This window comes from Ammospiza caudacuta, chromosome 1 (genome assembly GCF_027887145.1).
Source record: "Ammospiza caudacuta isolate bAmmCau1 chromosome 1, bAmmCau1.pri, whole genome shotgun sequence".
Classification (NCBI taxonomy): domain Eukaryota; kingdom Metazoa; phylum Chordata; class Aves; order Passeriformes; family Passerellidae; genus Ammospiza; species Ammospiza caudacuta.
The window spans coordinates 43,129,277-43,148,373 of NC_080593.1; the positions used below are offsets into that span (position 1 = coordinate 43,129,277).

At 49.9% G+C, this 19,097-nt stretch overlaps 1 protein-coding gene across 1 annotated transcript; it reads right to left on the reverse strand.

Moving 5' to 3' along the window:
• Nucleotides 1–8,329: 8,329 nt before the first annotated feature.
• On the reverse strand, nucleotides 8,330–13,804 carry GASK1A (golgi associated kinase 1A). Its single transcript, XM_058800742.1, has 4 exons — nucleotides 12,995–13,804; nucleotides 9,455–9,577; nucleotides 9,074–9,177; nucleotides 8,330–8,540 (listed from the first exon to the last, which is right to left on the reverse strand). Exons 1-4 carry the CDS (start codon nucleotides 13,802–13,804, stop codon nucleotides 8,330–8,332), a joined length of 1,248 nt encoding a protein of 415 aa, XP_058656725.1.
• Nucleotides 13,805–19,097: the final 5,293 nt, after the last annotated feature.

Sequence of the window (19,097 nt, forward strand, 5' to 3'; positions counted from 1 at the left end):
GATGGCTGCCCCAACTCGTGTGAAGCAAGGATGCAGGTTTGCTTCTGCCCCACGTCAGAAAATGCTGACAGGAGGCACCCTTCTTCTCCTGCACCCTTGCAAGAGCTTAAACTCTAATGGCATCACATTCAAAAATTAACAGTGGCATCATTATAACCATTAGATTTGGGGTTTGCTGAACTGACAGGACTTGACTCGTCCCAGTCTCTGACTGCTGTAACCACCCTCTTGTGATGTGGTGATACACAGCCGGGGGGGTGCACTTCTTCTGTGTAAAATGGCAGAGGTGAGTGGCCTGGGACAGCTGTGAGGAGCCATCCTGCCTGGCAAATCTCCTTTTTGAGGATGGAGGAGAAGAGGCAGAGGTTTCTTTCAAAGCTTCCAGCAGGTAACAATGGGCTCTGTTTGCTCTGCCCCTGCGAGTTCCTCGGGGTCAGAACTTGGCAATGCCAACCAATAAATAACCATGTTTTTAGAGGCTTTGCTAAGCTCTTTTTTGTAAAATAAGTCCCCAGAGGCCATGCACAAAAGAGCTGTATCTCCCCAAGGACAGGCTGTGATCAGCCTTGCCATTTGTGCTCAAAGTTTATTGCCTTTTTAATAAACCAACATGATTTTATGGTATTGTTTTCATATAAGGAAGAAGAAAACAAATTATTGATTCTTTACTCACAAAGAGGTTGCTTTGCAGCCTCCCTGTAATACCTGCAATGATTTTGCAATATATAATGATTTGAAAAAAGGGACAAGGACAGCTCACCTGTGCTTGTGGCCATCCTCAGCAGTGCACTTTTATTGTTGTAGGAACACCCAGTTTGCCTTACAGACCTGTGTAAGGGCTGTACAAGACCAGACAGAGTCAGATCTTGTGCCATTTCCCTCCCTGGCTCTCTCCCCCACTGCCCACTGCAACCTAGTGCAGCAGCCCTTGGAACAAACATGTTATCCACAAGACAAGCTGGGAATCAGGCACTGCTGGAGGAGACAGTGACTCCAACACCAGCACCTCTGCAGTCTGTGCCTTCAGTTTTCATGGAGCAAAACTGGATCTTGGAGGTGCCTCTCTTGGTCCTGGCTCAGGGGTGTCCTTCATTGTGGGAGCCTCTGTGCCCACTGTGGATGCAGATATGCTGCAGAGTCAGCGTGCTGGGGAGGGAGGTCAGCTGGGAGGTGAGAAACAGACCTGCACTTTCCTGATCAATTCAGCCATGGCCTAAGCTATTTTCCACCCACAGCCAGGAAATCTGTGAGAGGGGAAGAAATTGTATTTCTGCCTCCCTGGTATGAAGCTGGAGCCCTAATCACTAACCTATCTCAGAAATGTAAATTTTGCAGAGTAACTCCTGCAGACCTGGTTTGCAGCACTCAGCTGGAGACAGAGCTCTCCCTGAGATGATTAAAATCTGATTTACAAGGCACGGTGGACAGATGGCATCTGTTTTCTGCAGTCAGTGGTCCCTACAGAATAAAAGAGGCAAACTTCAAGGCCATAGCTCTGCAAAGACAGAGAAATTATTGTCCATATCCATGCAGGTGCCTGCACTGACACATCTGCTCCCACCAAGCCAGCAAGGTACCTGCTTACCCTCCCTCCCCTGCCTCTCTGCATCCAAATGTTCCTTATTTCCAAGCCCTTCCCCTGCCCCACCTCCCCTAAAGCTACTGTAAGGAGGTGGGCAAAAGCAACTAAAAGAGAGGGCAGTGCCTGGCTGCTTTGTGGAGCGTGCAAGAGGCAGCTCCAGCAGGCAGGGGCAGGGAAGGGATAACGCTGCAGGCAAAGAAGGCAGTGTCTACCTAGAGCAATCAAAATGCCTCAGGAAGATGAGATCTTTTAGAAGGGTGAGTGATGCAAAAGCATCACCAGGAGGGAGAGGCAGGGAAGGACTGAGCAGGTTTTCCCTGTGCACAGCCTGGGGCCAGGCTGGAGCTGAGCCCCAGGATGTGAAGCCACATTGCCCACCCAGGGGCTGTCCCCACAGAAGCATGGCTGTGCCTTTTTGGAGCTTTTTCCCCCCACTTCTTGAACTGTGATCAGGCCTGAAAAGGCTTGAAAAGGCCAAGCTGAAGTAGAGATGCCTCCCACACATTGGTTCTTTCCTGTTTCTGGAAGAGGAGTAAAACTAAAGGCAAGGAAGAGCTGCAGCTGATTTGATGCCCCTGCACAGGCACTTAGCCCTCCAGTTAAGCTCCTCAGCAAATTGCTCTGGCCTTCGGTGGAAGCCTTTGATCTCTGCCCTCTTAGCTCACACCTTTTCTCAAATGGGCAGGATGAACTCTTCCTGAACACCTAATTAAGGCTCTTTCCACGTGATGCAATGTTTCATGCTCAGACAATAAAGTGTCTGACCTAACCTGTCCATTCTGTGCAAAGATGTTGTGCCACCTCTCCCCCACACTCCAAATCAAGTAAAACCATGCTGAATTGCCTTAAATTTAATATAATCACCAATTCCCTGCTTCCAGACTATTTACTGTTGGCAAGGAGCAGAGCTGGCAGACCCTGGTGAACTGAACAAAAGCCATTAAAAAGATTTGTCCCATTTGTGGCAAATCTCAGCCTCCTGGTATCTTGTTGGCACCTAGATGTACTTCCTAGAAGCCCAAATCTGCAGCTCAGCTTATTAGATCCCTTTTATTTGCCCAAGACTTAACTCAGAGGAGCCAAGAACTTGTTTCAGGGAAGGTCAAAGCAATAAACCTCCAATTGTTTATGTACATAAAGAGCCCTGGGATGTAACACGCTTTGCTTACTCCAAGCTTTCCCAGATGCCTAGAATGGGAAATTAAAAACAAATACATGCAAAAGTACAGCAACATTTACAGTGTAGCCTGTACCACTCTATCCACTCACCTCACCCTCAATAAAAACAACATTCCTGCTTAGATACAGCCAAACATTAAATCCAAGGGAGCAAAATTCACTCAAAAAGCTGGACTGGAAGAGGTGGTGCCACACCTGCTCAAGCAGAGAGCCTGGCCAGCAGCACCATGGAGTCAGCATCTCTAGGGATGCTGGGTGGGGCCCAAGGGAATAAAAACTGGCTCAGCTCAGAAGAGGAGGAAATGTGAGGCAGGTCCTTCAGTGAGGAGTGAAGCAAAAACTCAGGGAAATTCCCAAGGATGCCATGGTGATAGTCTGGGGGTAGAAAACTACTCCTGTTGGGAAAGGCTGTTCCCATCTTTGGCTTGCCTTGCTTACAAACCAGTGGGTTCCAAAGCCCCAGAGCATGGCTGGATTTGTGTTGTCTGCCAGTCGGATGCACACAGCTCTAGCAGATGTATCCCTTTAAAATCCATCCCAGGGGCAGCTGCAGGGCCCATTCAAAATGCCCTGAACTTTACAAGTTCTCTGGAACAGAGACAATCCTACCAAAGCAGCAGCTATCCAACATAGCTCTAGGGAAAAACTCCTGGACTTGACTGCCATTTGAGACCTTCAATCCAAAAATCCAGTGACTGCTGTGCACCTGAATCCACACTTGGGTGCACACTAGGCTGGGAAGAGCCCTGGATGCTGTGGCATTTCGTTCTTCAAGCAGCCACTTGCTCTGTCTTGCTTGCAACATAACACTCTGCTTCCCTAAATCTAGATTTTTGTAGGAAAGAGAGAAATGGGGGGAGAAAAGGTGGTGCTGGTGAAGAGATATAAAGTACAGCTGGGCAGATTAGGCTGCAAAGGAATTAGGGATTTAATGATGCTTTAGCAGCCTGAAATCTGCCATTCCAGAGATGAAACTTGTAAGACACTCTTGGCAAGCCCTGGGAAAAGACAGCCTGTCGAGCCAATGCCACCTGCTGGAGACAGCACTCGGACACCAAGATTCATGGCACCAGCTAAATTCATGGTTTTTAGTTGTCAGTGTACCCAAAACCCCTCTTCTGATGCTTGGAAACCTGAGCCCATGTTTAGCAGGGCAGAGACCTCAGGAACCCACAAGCACAGCCCCTCTGCCATCCCTGGGAATGTTTAGTTTCTCCCACATTCCCTGTCTCCTTTCTTCCATTTGCCTTATCTGGCAGGTAATTATCCTTGCAGCGGTAATTGCTGCAGGAGCCATATGGGATCCATAAGCTGCTAATGCTGGGGGATTTTTTACAAATAATCATGAGACCTGTGCATCATTGTTGCTGATATTGGCACGATTATCCCTGGTGTAAAAAGCAGCCAAAATTGCCAAAATAAGTTGCAGAAATGGTTGCATCAGCACAGACATGAAGAAAAAGCTATCATTTCTGAAATCTTAGGGGGTTTTAATTGAGAGGATATTGTGTGAGAGAGCTACAGAATAAACCCAAACCTACAGGAAGGGAAGGAGGAGGGAGGTGAAGCTTCAGTGTGGACACCACCCCACTGGGATTTGGGAAGCAGCTGCCGACAATGTGGCAGATCCAGGGGGGCTCAGCACTTCCCTGTGTGTGTACATGGTGCTTATCTAATAAGCCATTTTTTGAGCTCCAGTGATACTGTTACTTATATCATAAATTCAATGATCTTCACTTTACTGGCCATTAATCTGCTCCTTTTCCTGACAATTTTATACTCTTTTGATAAACTGTTTGTCTAACTGTGTGGAAGAAACAATGTCAAGAGCTGTACCTTAGGCGTTTGCCCAGCTAATGAAGAAAATCCATCACAAGGAGAGTTTATCTATTGCTTTTCTGGATGTAAATAAAACATCAGGCTAATTTACTTCCATTAATCTCAAAGACTGTGGCTACAATAATCCTATGTCAGAGCAGACTTTTTTCCTCCTTTTTTGCATAAATATTTAAGTAAGTACTGAAAGAATAAATAAATTGCTTTCTAAAAGCCAGATTATTTTTATATACAGAGATTTAACCATGAATTTGGATTTACTTGCTAGCTTGTGCCTTTCAGGCAGCAGTCAGCCCACGCTTCCCCTGTGCAGCACGGGCATGCTTGGGTGGGTTTTGCAGAACATCCCTGTGGGGTCTCTGAGTGTCGCCTGTGACAACCCACCCTCAAGAGGAAGGAAGCACAAGGGTGGTTCATCATCTCACCCCCAAGTGCCACCCCACTGGTGTCACCCCTGCCACTGGCTGGGCTCAGTGAGTGCTGGGGCTGTTCTGAGAGGTCCACATGGGGCTCAGAAAAGACTACTTAGTGTCCAGCTCAAGAAGTGGCCCTTAAGTGCAGCAAATGGCATTTCGTTTATGGAGGGTGAGGCCAGCAAAGCACTGGATCAGGCTGCTGGGGGTGCCAGGGATCACCAGCTTTGGGGCTGAAGATCGGGCTGCACAGGAGCAGTGACACAGTGGGTGTTTGCACATGAGAGTGAGTGTGCTCGGCAGGCTGGAGCCAATCTGGCCCTGCCTTCCCAGCCCCAGCCCTGTTTCCTGCCAGCTGAAAGGCTGTGCACAGCAGAGAGCTGTGAAACAGGCTCGTGTGGCTCGGATCACTGTGGGATGAAGCAGTTCCCTCCCACTGGAGCTCTGTGGAGGTGCATGCCCATGCTCCCAAATGCTGTTCCAAGCACATTCCTAGGTGTCAAGGGTGAGCAGAAGGGTGCTGCAGGGATACTCCCTGTCAAGGAGCTCTTGTCTCTCCACTGGTTTTTCCCTTGCTTAGCTGCTGCTGCCTTCTTAAAGACAAAGCCAACCTGCAGCCAGCTTGGACCAACGTTTTTTGTGACCGCATCCCAACACGATCTGTGATGGCATGCAGTAAAATTTGGTAAAACAGCATCCCTGTTCAGATGAAATCTAGTTTGTCAAGCATGGCCCCACAGGAATATTTCCAACTATAAAGTAGTTACAACCATAACAGTAAGTTTGTCATAGGAAATGCAACACACTGATAGCTGGAGCAAACAGAACCCAACACGACAGGGTAAAGGCTGGCACAAGCAGGGCACAGGATCCCTCTGAACAGCCATGACTGCAGTTCAGAGCCTGTGCTGGTTACATAGGCAAGCCCATGGAAAAATGGACTAATTAAAGAAGATTAATGATCAGTCTCAGCAAGATCTTGGCTTTTGCTTCTCTTATTTATCCATACATGGCTCTTTGTTAAATCACAAGGGATTTTTATTCACATGTATAACTGCTTACAGATGTTCTCACATGTGTTTAGCTAGCAAACTCACATTACAACTAAAGAAATGCAAAAAAACCCCAGTACTTTGTGCAATGTTAAGGTAGAGCAGATGCAACCAGAGGCAAGGCAAAAGCTGCTGGTCCAGCTCAGCAATGTCCACAGCTTTGGCCACTGCACAGAGCCCCACCTGTCTCTTGATTCTTGCTGAGAACTTGGTTTACATGGGATGAAAACCTCTCCTTTGATGAAATTTCTCACTTCAATGAGATAAAGCAAGACTCTGATGAATGCTGTACATCATAACTAATGCTCTTGTTACCTCACATTTTTTCCCAGCCTATTTTTTGATTTAATTTTGTTACATTTAGAATCCTTTATTCCTATACAGCCATGCCTGGGTATGGCTTTTCATAGGACCCAGGATGAGTTATTTTGCTCTCTTTCAAGCTCACAAGCTAAGCTCACCTCCCAGTAATAAATCCTCATGATTCAGGCTTTAGCAGGGTTTCCATGACTGTCATCCATCTCATGGCACAGCAAATAGGGTGATAATTCACGGGGTGGAGAGAGTGCTGAGGGAAAGGCCCTCCCTGGCTAATTGGAGGGCAGGACTCCAGGAACAAGCTGATGGCACTTTGGATGCTGCTGTGCCTGTGATGCTGAGTGCTGATGCTTCCTGAGAGCACTTGTGCTTGCTTGTTGATTCACGTCACCCATGTCTCACTTCACCCTCTCTTCAGCAAGAGGGAAAAGGGGAAAAAAGGCAATTGCCTGTGCTCATCAGCATGAGTGTTAAAGCAAACTCTAAAACTGACATAGTGCTGAGAAGGATGGAGCAGGGAAGGTATCCACAGCCAGCTTTTCCTCTCCCACTGCATGGTGGCCATGTTCTCCAAAGCTATTGCAATGGGGCAGCTGTACCATGGTGCAGCTGGGTGCCTATTCCAGTCTCACTGAGACTTGCCAAAGGACAAGTGAATTGGGAGTGCCTGAAGCAATGGATGCTCTGCTTGTTACACTGGAGAAATGGAGGCCTTTAAAAAGCCTTCAGGTGGCAAACCATAAACCCACAGGCCAGGAACTGACTGCATGCCTCAGCTGGGAAACACACTGTGGGGAATGGTGGAGCCCATCCCTGCATCTCTTTTCCTCCTGTTCATTTTGTTTTGAATTATCTCTCAGCCCTGACACTTGAGGACCTGCCTAGCTGGGATGCTGCCGTGCTTCATCAGAATGGGATGCTGGGAAAGAGCCTGAGGGGTGACAGGAACAGGATGGGCTCTGCCAGAGGTGCCAGCACGCTCAGAAACCATTTTGCACTTGACTGCCTCGTGCTAAAATAGCTTGGCATTTTTGTTAAAACATATTTCTGCAAGCCTGGGGAAGAGTTACATGCAGTCGTGCCCAGGAGAGCAGCCAGGAGTGCTTTTCAGAAGTGGGGTAGTTTTGCCTTTAATCCCCTGACAGGGAAGGCAAAGAGTAAAGGAGAGATTTAAATCTTCAAATCCAACACTGAGAGCATTGGCAGGAGCCCAGGCCCACCAGGGCACGTGCATGGACCGTGGCACATGGCACACAGCATGTGGCTCTCACTGGGGATGGTACCATGGGCTGTGTGAGGGCAGCTGCTGCCCAGTGCTGCTGAGCTTCAAGGTCCTGCCTAATCTCAGCTCCAGGCAGTGGCTCACAGTTTCCCAGGCACATCATACCTCTTGTGCAGGAGAAAAGGCAGAGCTCAGCTCTTGTGTCTTGTCTTTGTTTAATCCACTTAGAAAGCTCCCCTCTGCTTTCCTCCTGCCTCTCTGTCCAGGATGTTTTGGAAATAGCGAAGGCATCATCAAAAAGCCATGGAAAGGCTGCCAGTGACTTCCTCCACAGCTTCTTTAACTCTTTCCAGGGTCCCTGTCAGCTGTTCAACTGTCCAAGACTCCCATTTTCACAGCTGCTGTTTGTGTGTTTCTTTGTGTGTGAGTAAAGGCACCCAAAAAACCCCATGGATGTGCCCTTCCTTTGAAAATCCATGCTGAGACCATAACTTGATGACTGTTGCCTTTCTCAAGTTGTGGCTTGTCTTAAGAGGCATCTCCTCCACATCTTTCCTACTCCCTGTAGTTCCATCTGCTTCTCCAGGTCATCCTATAAGGTGAGGGGAAACACCTTGTGGAGAGCCAAGCACCAGTGTGAAGCCTCATAACGTCCATGCCGAGGGCATGAGGGACATCCATGGCTGCTGGGATGTACAGGGACACCATGAGCCAGCCGGGGGGCAGCTCAGCGCGGCGAGTCCTCGAACACCATCAGGTTGTGCTCCTGGATGTGACGCAGCAGGATCTGTGCTCGCCTGTCAATGGTGTGGAGCAGGGGTCTGAGCCCCTCGGCGCCCCCCTGGCTCTCCCAGAGCTCCCGGTCCAGGCGCAGGGACTGCAGCAGCAGGCTCTGCAACCTGCCCGACCGCAGCCTGGCCACCGCCGCCGCTGGGAAGCTGCAGGGAGGAGCAGAGACAGGGAGGGAAGGGGTTATCCAGGGAAGGCTGAGCAGCGGGGCACTGGAGTAATGATGCTTCAAGAGGAAATGCTTACACAGGATGAGGAGCTTTCTGCTTAAAACTGGTGAGCATGCAGGATAGCTCCATCAGACACAGACCCAAACAAATTCCAAATCAAGAGGCCTCCAGCATGCCAAAATGCCTCATGGGCAATGGCGCAAGAAATGCTGAAATACCTGATTATTCATTATTTTTGTGCAGCTGCCAATTATAGAGGGGAAATAGGCTTTGGAGCCTGCCATCAGCCATCCAGAGCAGAATAAAGAGTTAGTTTCAGGGCAGGGGCACGTGGGATGTTTTTGAGAGCCCAGGCACCCACCCTGTTCTGGGGACATCCAGAACATCCATCCCCATTCAGAGGGATGCCCCGTTAGGGAGGCCAGAAGCAGCAAGAAGGTGAGCACACACAGGGCTGCTGGACATCCCCTGTGTGCCAGCTCAGCCCTTGCTCAGCTCGTGCACATTCCTACCTGCCTATGCCTTGCAGGAGCCTGAAGTTGAGCTTCTCCTCAGGGTGCTGCGGCCTGCCCGCGTTGTCGATGAACACCAGGCGGGATGGCGCGCTCCTCCGGACCTGCCAGCAGGATGGCAAGGAGTTCACCCAGTGCAGAGTCACCAGTGTGAGGGTTTAGGCTGCTTTTTAATGCAGTAAGAAAGCCTGAGAGTATTTGGGGGAATGCAAATGCCAATGTCTATGTTGCTCCGTACCTCTGCATACCTCCCAACAGGGACTCAGCATCACCATGGGACCTACACTCCCTTTGCTACCACCTCAGCCCTGCAAGTGCCTCCCAGACACCTCCCTAGAGGTGTTAGCCCCAGAGCAGCCCTTGGACAGCAGGGAGACATACCAGGATGTGGACCAGGACCAGCTCTTCTGGATTCCGGCACTTCTCATGGAGCATCTCCTCCACGCAGGGCTCAGAGGGATCAGGCTGAAAGCCACAGCAGTAGCGGTCCAGGCGGTCATGGACCTGCAGGAGACATTGGGGGACCTTAACAGGGACATGTGCCTGGGATGGAGAGGTCCTGTTGTGAGCTGTTCTTGTAGAGAGGAAAATGAAACATTTCTAGGGATCCTTAGGAGACGTGCAATGCAAAAGCTGCACACAGTGGTGAGTGAGAGGAGTAGAAGCACACATGCAAAACCCCTTTGGCATGAAGAAGGGGATGACAAAAGTGATGGTGACAGGCTTTTCTGATGGAGCGCAGACACCTGCTACCTCCACATTCTGTACTGCACAGACTGAAGGGGTTGTGCTTCCAGCTGAAATGAAGACACACATGATGATGAATGAATAAAAAAAACAACAAAGCACCCAAGGAAACCTAGAGTCTGAGACCTCAAAAATAATTTATTTTTCCCAGTACTGGTGCTCTGTATGAAGGTTTCATCTGGTTCCTGTCACATATGCAACCTTTCATCCATCCCTACGGTAACCTGAGCAGCTCTCAATGGCAAGATGAATGGAAAAGTATTGGCAAGGGAAAAAGCAGTCTGTGAATATGCAGAGCATACCTGACATTTAAGTTGGGCCACAGTGACTTGTTTCAGCTACATTTGTGTTTAATCGTTTGCAGGTGCTGCTAAGGCTTCATGTTGTCCAGGCTGTCAAACCTCCTGCTTCGCATCCCAGTTCCCTGCAGAAACCGTGGAGCTGCTTGACAAATTCCAATGTTTAACCACACCCTTGGAGGAATGAAGGGCTTTTAAAAGACATAAGTCTCTGCCAGACCTGGCCTCAGTATTTATGGAGCTTCCTCAGCTTTGTCAGAAGCAGCTGGTACATCCTCTGTGGTGATTTGTGGGGCAGACAGGACCTTGGCTGTCAATAGACCTCCCCATAGCTGTGTGTTGACATGACCCTGTAGGGGAGCTGCCTCACCTCCTCCTGATCTCAAGGCCTGTTTACAAAAAACCCCCATGTATATATATGAAATATATGAAATATATATGAAATATATGAAAATATGTATAAAGTAGAAAATAAATCTATTTTCTGGTTGCAGCATGAAAATGCCCGACTCACTGATTTGCTCGGCATTGCTGGTGCCAGCCCAGGAGGCAGGGCTCGGGGTGCAGAGAGGCTCCTGGAGCCATGGGGAGGGCTGGAGCAGGTCTCAGGTGATCCAGAAGGGATCTGCAGGTGACAACGAGACAGAAGCCACAGAGGCTGCCTATTCCCTTTGCCCTGGTAATTAGCACAAGTTACCAGTTACAGGCTGTGCTTTGCCACAGAGCTCAGTCTGAACCCAAACGCTGACCAAGCACTGGAGAAGACGCTGCAGGGAAACACAAATTTGATCTCCGTGGCCATTCCATTCATAATTCTTTGAGAAGAAGGATTAGTCCCACACTGGAGCCTCTTAAATCTCTCTGTTTTCTGAGGTTTAATGAGGAACTCAGGTCAGTATTCCTCCATTGGGAGACACTCCAGTGAAAAAGTGCTCAAGCCTCTTGTCACAAAACACATGGAAACAGAAGAAATATCACATTTCCTCCTCGCATCTCCTCAGTCTGCCTGCTAGAGAGCTCAGCATGCCAGCTTCTCTCACCTGCTATGTTGTTTTGCAGGCTGCACAGAAGGTGAAGACAACCAGAGAGAACTTAGACATTAAACAGGCTCAGCACTCCCCTCACCCACCCACGAGCACCTGTGAAACCAGGGTGGGTGGGTGCTGAACCCACAGGAGTCCGAGGTGGAGCCAGATCTGGTGTCCAAGTGGAGCCCCAGGAGAGGGATCAGATGGCTGTGGAGATGCTGAGAGTGCCCTGACATGCTGACAAGCCCTCCCTCCCCTGCCCTCCCCTAATTTTCTGGTATTAATTTCCTCTTTCCGAAGGCTAAACAGCTCGAATTCTTGGGAATTTTGGTATTATTGCTAGTACACAAATACAGGAGCCACACCTTCCCCCATCCAAGCTCAAACATTACCAGAAGCTCACCTTCAGCCCCTCTTATGCCCATCCTAGGGCATCCCCTTGCATCTGATAGGTTTTTCCAGTTATGATTCAGCCTGGGATGGCTTCTCCTAGGGAAAATTTTATTGCTCTCCACTTGGCTGGGAAGTGGGTGTCCCAGGGCAGGGATGTGGCTGCAGAGTTGATTTGGTTTTGGCCATCTTTAAGTGCAGGACAAAGCCATCAGCAGCTGCCCCTTTTCCACCAGGCCTGGCATTTTGACCCCACTAAAACTTTACACAAAATGGGCGGTTCCCTTATGGCAAATACCAAGAGAAATTAACATAGAAGAAGCCAAAATTTAAGAGAAATCGAAGAAAACTACCAAGATTTCAATGCCAATGTACAACAGGACTCAAAACTCACCCAACTTCTCCTTCCCCAGCAAGGGTGGGAGTTGCTAATGCCATTTCTGAAAGATGCTACTCCACTTCTATAATATCCTCTTTACCTTTATGTGACTTGTTCTGCATGGGAGGATTCCTTTAGAATTATTGAGGAGAACCTGTAGACTGCCCTTGAATTTATCATTGCACTGCTTCAGCCCTTGAGGAGGAACCCTCCTTAGAACTAGATAATTTCTCCTGCAGTCTCAGCCTTTCCACTGCACTCAGCGGTATTTTGGAAGGGAAGAGGGTTGGTTAATCTTCTCATTTCTCTGGTTGTTTCAGCTGAAATATTTTCAAGCCCAGCCAGAACAGCTCCACCTCTGCCAGCATAGTTGTAAAAAAAGAGAGAGTAAGAAAAACATATTTTAGTAGTTTGAGGGTTTTTTCTTTCTTCCCTTTTTTATTTGCATTAATACTTGTCCTTTCAGGCAGTTTTCTCTTGTCTGATAAACAGCCCCCAGGTGTCAAAACAGGCTTTCTTTTTCTCCACAGAAATCACTTTTGCCTCCTCACAGCTGCCCTCCAAGACCTGATAACTCTCTGGGATACTGTTGTAATCCCTCGTAGCGGCAGGGTATGATTTTCCAGACAGAAGATTAAGTGCTATTAATGCCGAGGAGGAGGAAGGCAGTGCTGTCCAAGGCATGGCTCCTTATTTCCAATGCCAGCAGCACATCCCTGAGTTTGGATGTGATGGGGCTGGTGACAGACGTGCAGCTCATCCCTAGGGATGCCCTAGGGATGTCTCTAGGCATGTTCCAAGCCTCTGCCAGCACAAAATGAAGAGCAGAAAGTTCACCCACACAAGGACAGACTCACCACAACCTTCCTGGAAAGTGCCAAACTTGGACCATACTCAGGCCAAAGTGCTTCTGCACAAAGTTCTGCTGCTCCCCAAGAGTGAAAATACATCCCAAGAAACCACACCTGATGTGACCCCACAGAGCAGGAGACCATGGTCAGACAACAGAGGTGCAGCTGCAGGGGAACCCGGCTGCCACAGCTGATGGGACAGGTGGCCTCAACCACCACAGCCCTACCTGGAGAAGAAAGTCAAAGAGGGCCAGGCGGCTCCACTCGCTGCGTGGGATGCTGGAGCAGGGAGTGTCCCTGTCCACCGGCATCGGTCTGTGGGGCTGCAGCATCTCCTGGTACTGCAGCCATCCCAGGGCACAGGAGTTCTGGTCATTGTTGGCATCCTGCAGGTGCTGCAGGTCAGGAGCCCACCAGATGATGGGCCGCAGGGCGCCGTCGGTGTAGCTGTAGGGCAGGAGGCGGCTGCTGAAGCGCCGGGCCACGGCGGGCAGGCTGCGGTTCAGCCCCAGCACCCTGTCCAGGTGGAAGGCCAGCACCTCGTACAGGTCCCCGGGGCGCTTGATGAGCCCACAGCGCCCATCCTGGCAGTCTCCTTCCGGGCTGGCTGGCGAGACATCCCCCTCGGCATCTCCCTTGGCATCATCCCCCGCGGCACGCAGCCTCACTCGCATGATTTGCCCGTGGGCAGGAACGCGGGATTTGGAGACCACCTGCCCGCTGGACAGCAGCCACATCTTCTGGAGGTCGTCGGCAGAGAGCCAAGGGGGAATGTGGGGAATGTCCCTCTCCAGCCCCCGCCGCCTCCTGCCCCTGCCGGGGGCCTGCTCCTGCTGCGGGCGAGTGCGGGGCACGGGGAGCCCTCTTCTGTGGGCCTGTCCTGCAGACATGGGGGCGGCCGCCTCCCTCGGGGGCGCAGGGGGGGCCGAGGCCGGCAGCGGGAGCAGGGAGTGCTCCGGGGCCGGGGGCAGGTGCGTGAGAGCCAGCAGGGCCAGGGCCAGCAGCGCCCCGACAGCTGCCGGGGCCGGGGGCTTCATCGCCGTCCTTCGCCAGGGTCGCTGGGCCTGCGGGGACACAAAGGGGACAGAATGATGCTGGAGAGTCACTGCAGGCTGAGCCCTCAGCAGGGCTTGCTCTAGGGAAGCAGCCGCTCTGCTTGTGTGGTCCCTGCAAGAGGTATTCCACTGTGCAGCAGGGTTATGGCTGGTGCTGTGATTTGTGCCAGAAATTAGCTGCAGTCCCTTCAGAAGCAAATCAGAGCAAGGGCTCACTCCTCACCCAGAGGTTGCCATATCTGCAGCTCTGAGGTACAGGATGACCTAAAGGGCAATGAATTTTTCATGGTCAAATATTTCACTTTAAAGAATCAAGAAATTAAAAGAAAGAAGAAAAAAAGAAAAAAAAAAAAAAGAAAAACAAAAAGACCAGACTAGAGCAAATTCCTGTCTAGATGTGAACATTTTCCAGTTCCTAAGAGGTTTTATTTTTCAGACCTTACTCTGGGCACTGATTCCTATTCTGGTTGCACACTGAACCCATAACTTGGATATCTCAATGTGTGCTGAGACAAGTCCTCTGGAGCTCTGCCCATCACTGTATCTGGCAAAAGCAAGGCAGCTCCAAGTGTCAGTCAGGACCTGTGACTGGCTTTGTTTTAAACAAAAGGGTGCAAACTCCTGGAGGAGTTTGGAACATCCCTCCATGAAGACAGGCTGAGAGAACTGGGATTATTCAGATTAGAGAAGAGAAGGCTCTGGGGAGAATTTACAGCACCTTCCTATGCCTAAAGGGGCCTACAAGAGAGCTGGAGAGGAATTTTTTACAAGTGAGTAACAGGACAAGGGAAAAAGACTTTAAACTGAAAGAGAGGTTTAGATTAGATATTAGGAAAAAATTCTTAACTATGAGAGTGTTGAGGCATTGGAACAGGTTGCTCAGATAAGCTGTGGAGGCCCCATCCCTGGCAGATGGCAGACATTCTCCAAGCCAATCCAGTCCCTGGACCACGCTGCATCCATGCCTCATTCACTTGGGTTTGGGCAGCCTCACACACTTCAGGAGGCAGGAGCCACAAAAAACACCTTGGCACCATTTCTCTGCTTTCAACAGGCATTTCCAAGCAGCTCAAACCCACATTGGAAGTAAAGGCAATGGTCAAGTGGATACATTTTTTTCCAATTATTTATTTTGGAAGCACAAGCATATCCATGGCAGACACAGCAGGACAATATATTGCCAAAGAAGGGATAAGAGACTGTTTATAAGAGGAAAAGCTTGAAAAAAAGAGCTAAAAAGCTGGGGAGGTGAGAGCCAGCAGCCAGAATTACTTCCAGAAAGCAGCTGGGCAAGCAACAGCATTTCCAGCTGTGGGGTTTTTAGGACCACAGGCTCCCACTGACCACAGGGACCCACCACCAGCACAGTTCCTGCCCCGTGAGCAGCTGCCCCAGGCAACCCCAGTGCATGAGCTTATGAGCTGACACAGCAGTGTCCTAAAATCCATCAGGTTTCATGTCCTCAGCTTGGGGAGAGTGCTTCAGGCAGCCCCTGGTGAGGAGCCACATCCCTTGCAAAGACACTGCATCAGCTGAGGTGGGTAAGAGGAGCCACCGACTCACTGGCTTCAGCCCCAGTTCCTTCCATGCCTCCCTTTCAAGGACTAAGCAGATTTAATGCAGTTTATAAGAGCTATTGATGGCGCACTTGGAGTGATTCAGCTTTATAGCTCCTACTTAATTGCTTCTCTCCCAGAAACACAATGTAGTGCAGCAAAATATATCTGCTGGGCTGAATGCTCTTTTTCAGACAGGGTTTACAGCAGCCTCTGCCAGGAACCAGGGGCTGCCTGGCTTGGGACCTGCCAGGCTTGGGCCTCTGCTTTATCTCTTCCCAGAGTGGAAAGGACCTAGTCCAGGGTGAGACTGTCCAGAGAGGGATGTCCTGTCCTAGATCACCAGCAGGGTTATTCAAGGCTGGCATTAACTGTCCCAGGCATCAAACTAGATGGCTAAATCATTGTCCTAGGTGCCTGTCTGGGGAGGGGATGAGTGTGAGCACCCCTAAGCACCCTGAGGGGCAGCAGGACTTCTGTCAAGAGGCTGGTTGTGATCCCAGCTCTCTCCCACTTGGATGGGATAATGATTTGCTGTGGAACCACAGCCAATGCCAAGTGACACAGGCAACACCCAAGCTCAGCTACTCAAAACCTTCATGCCCTGGATTTCAAGCAAATTCTGCAGAGTGCAGACACACATTCTTTCCCAAACACTTGCAATCCATGTCTGATCTCCTGAGCAAGAGTTTAGGGGAGGTGCAATGTCTAAATCCTAGTTTAAGCATAGTAAAATAACTCTGTGGCATATAAAGGGCTGATGCTGGTATCCTGATATCCACACTCCTTTCTAATCATCAGTGTAAGTGCCTCACAGTCTGTTCCTCTGGCCTCAAAGTATGCTGAATTAACAGCAGTGATATCTATGGCATCAATCCCAAGGATATGGCTAACTGTAAATCTCAGTATTCCCATCTGCATCGAGCCAAGTCCTTTCCCAATCTGTGCTTTCTTGGGCATGTTTTCCCAGCACCTCCCCTGTCCCACCCTTCTGGAGAGACACAGCCCATCCCACTCTCACCAAAACCCCCGTAACCCTTTTCTTCAGCACAGAGGATTTTCAGGGGGATTGTTTTTGTTATCCAGCTGATAATAACCCTCTGGTTGCTTATACCATCTCTGGGTATCTAAAAAGCCTGTCTGCCAAAACTTCCAGTATCCTGGGGGAGGAAGGCATGTGGGAGCCACATGGAGAACCTTCAAAGCACTGCAGGAAAAACCCTTTTTAACCCACAGCCAGAGAACAGAGTATGCCAAATGGATGGCAGCAATTGCTGGGTTTTTAATGTCAAGTCAGTTTACAGTCCAAGTGGTTGAGGAATCATTATTGTCCAAACCCACTTTGTCTTCCTTGTCAGTGAGCTCGGGTTTGGGCATCACAAGTTAGAGCCCCACTGTTTTCCCACCCTGAACTCAAAACCCTGGGCTGTGAAGTTGGGCAAGGTCCAGCACAAGCTCCCTTCCCCAGTGCTGTTCAGGGTTTCCCTGCCACATCAACAACAAAAAGAAACAAAAAAGGTGCAAGTACAGTCGCTCTGTTATTTCTGGTAGTTGATATTGCAAATTTCATAATAACCTGGGTGATAAAACATTGCAGAAATAATACTGTATTTACAAGCCCTGGGTAAATACTTTTCCAAAGAGTCTTTCTCTGAGCCCATGCTGTAAAAAAATGCTGCAGTTTAAGCTGTGGCTTCGATTCAGCCCGAAATGCAAACCATACATACAGCTCTGCTTTGCCAGGCTGACATACTGACAGTACAGCATGTCTTTGCCAGAAATTAGGTCCTTTTCCCAGCAGGCAAAATCCATAAAAAGGCTTAAGAGAGGTACTACTTGTTCCAGGATGCCAATAAGTAAATAATATATATTCTCACTCATCAGAGGGACACACAGCACAGCCCAGGCTCTGAAGGCACAGTGGAGAGCTGTGCAGCTTTGATGCTAGGAGATAAAACTTTCTAAGTCTAGTTGGGGGTGAGGTGGGGGAGGGTTATCCTTGACATTGTATTCCCAGGACGCTTGAACCTTGGCAGAATTTGAAGCAGAGAAGCCTGTTTTCAATTTCTTTTCAAAGTGCATCAAATTGGCTTTTTTGAGCTTGAAAGAAAAGAAAAACAAACCCCAAACTTCATTATCCAAGAATGTAAGAAACAGCCCTGAGACCAGAAAGACGACACGGAAATACGTGGCTGTTGAAAACTGGATTGATTCCTGCTTTCCTCTGGCATTCAAAAGAGTCCTCCTGCCCCTGCACTGGCACTGCAAGACGCCTCCAGCAGTAAATCCCACTATCCCAAAGGGGTGCCCAAAGGAGCCAGGGAGGCTCAGCAATGGCCACGTCACCCTTGGCCACCTGCCTGCCCTAGACTCCCAAGCTCAGAGGACTTTGCTGATGAGCAGGTTGAAGGCAGGCCCATGCATTTCTCTGGGCGCACCCTGAGTGGGGTGCACCCTGCACAGGGGGTGCAGCACACAGGGCTCTGCTCGCCCTCCCAGCCCCGCACTCGCTGCCCGCCCAATGAACCGCAAAACCGCCTGGGCAGCAGGAGGTGCAGCCTGCCGTGACCAGCCTTAACAAAGACTGCCTGAAAAACAAGTGGGAAACCTCCTCTGCCTGCCCCCCACCTCTGGGAATGTCTCCAGAGCCTTGCACCCACACATGGGGCTCGCTGCAGCTCCTGGTGCAATGGGAGAGCAGGCACGTCAATCAGACCTGGGATTGGATCAGTCTCTTCCTCTGCACATTGTGCAGGAGGTTTTGGTTTGTTTGTTAGGGGCATGGCATGTGGGATGGAGACCTATAAGCATGCAGAGGACATGGAAGGAGACAAAACCTCTTCATCCCCAGAGTGACTCCAGGCAAGTCTGAGCAGAAGGAAATGCTTGGCAGCGTTCGTGGCCCATCATTCTAGTGCATAAATGCCTTCCTATATTATCCTGCTCAGGGAAGATGGATGGCTGGCAGAGTGGGAATTTAAAGACTGCTATTAAATGATGATTGCCAGTCCCAAAGGCAGCTCTGGCTCAGAGTGGCTCCCCAGGAGGGCAGGTCTGCTGTACTCCCCCAGCACATGGGGACAGCTCCACCACCAACACTCGCCTGCACCCACATGGCCATGGGGCATGAAAAATAAGACAGCCCTTCATCTGGCCTCTTGATCCATCAAAGTGGCTGCAATTCCTAGCAGATCCACACCAGCTTTGTGTCTGGGGTTTTTTCCCCCAGAGATGAAGGTTTTTTCCCTCAAAAATGCCCTTCCAGGGGGGAGAACCATGACCCCACTGCATTTCTGCAGACACCCTGAAGACCATCCTGCTTGGCTCCAGAACAGGGATGTGGTAGGTGGGCTATGCCTGTCTGCTCAAGGTGCTCCTCCAGCCCCACTTCCACACAGGTGGCTTGGCAAGCTCAAGCTAGGCACTGAGAGGGTGGGAAAGGGAACTGCTCCCATAAAGCCTGTGAAACTGTCACAGCAAACACTGGGTCAGCTGAAGCTGGGGAGATGGAAATGTGACACATCGCCACATGGTGCTGGGTCCTTCCCTCCCTGAAGAGTCAGCAAAGTCCTCAGAGCTGACACACAAACCTCCCCACCAACATGTCCAAAACCAAACCAGAAAATGACCGAGTTAAATGACCTGGGTTGAAACCTTAAAGCATGCTGTACTTTGCTAAATTTTGGACAGCCTGCAAAGTTTCTGGGATCATTTATAGC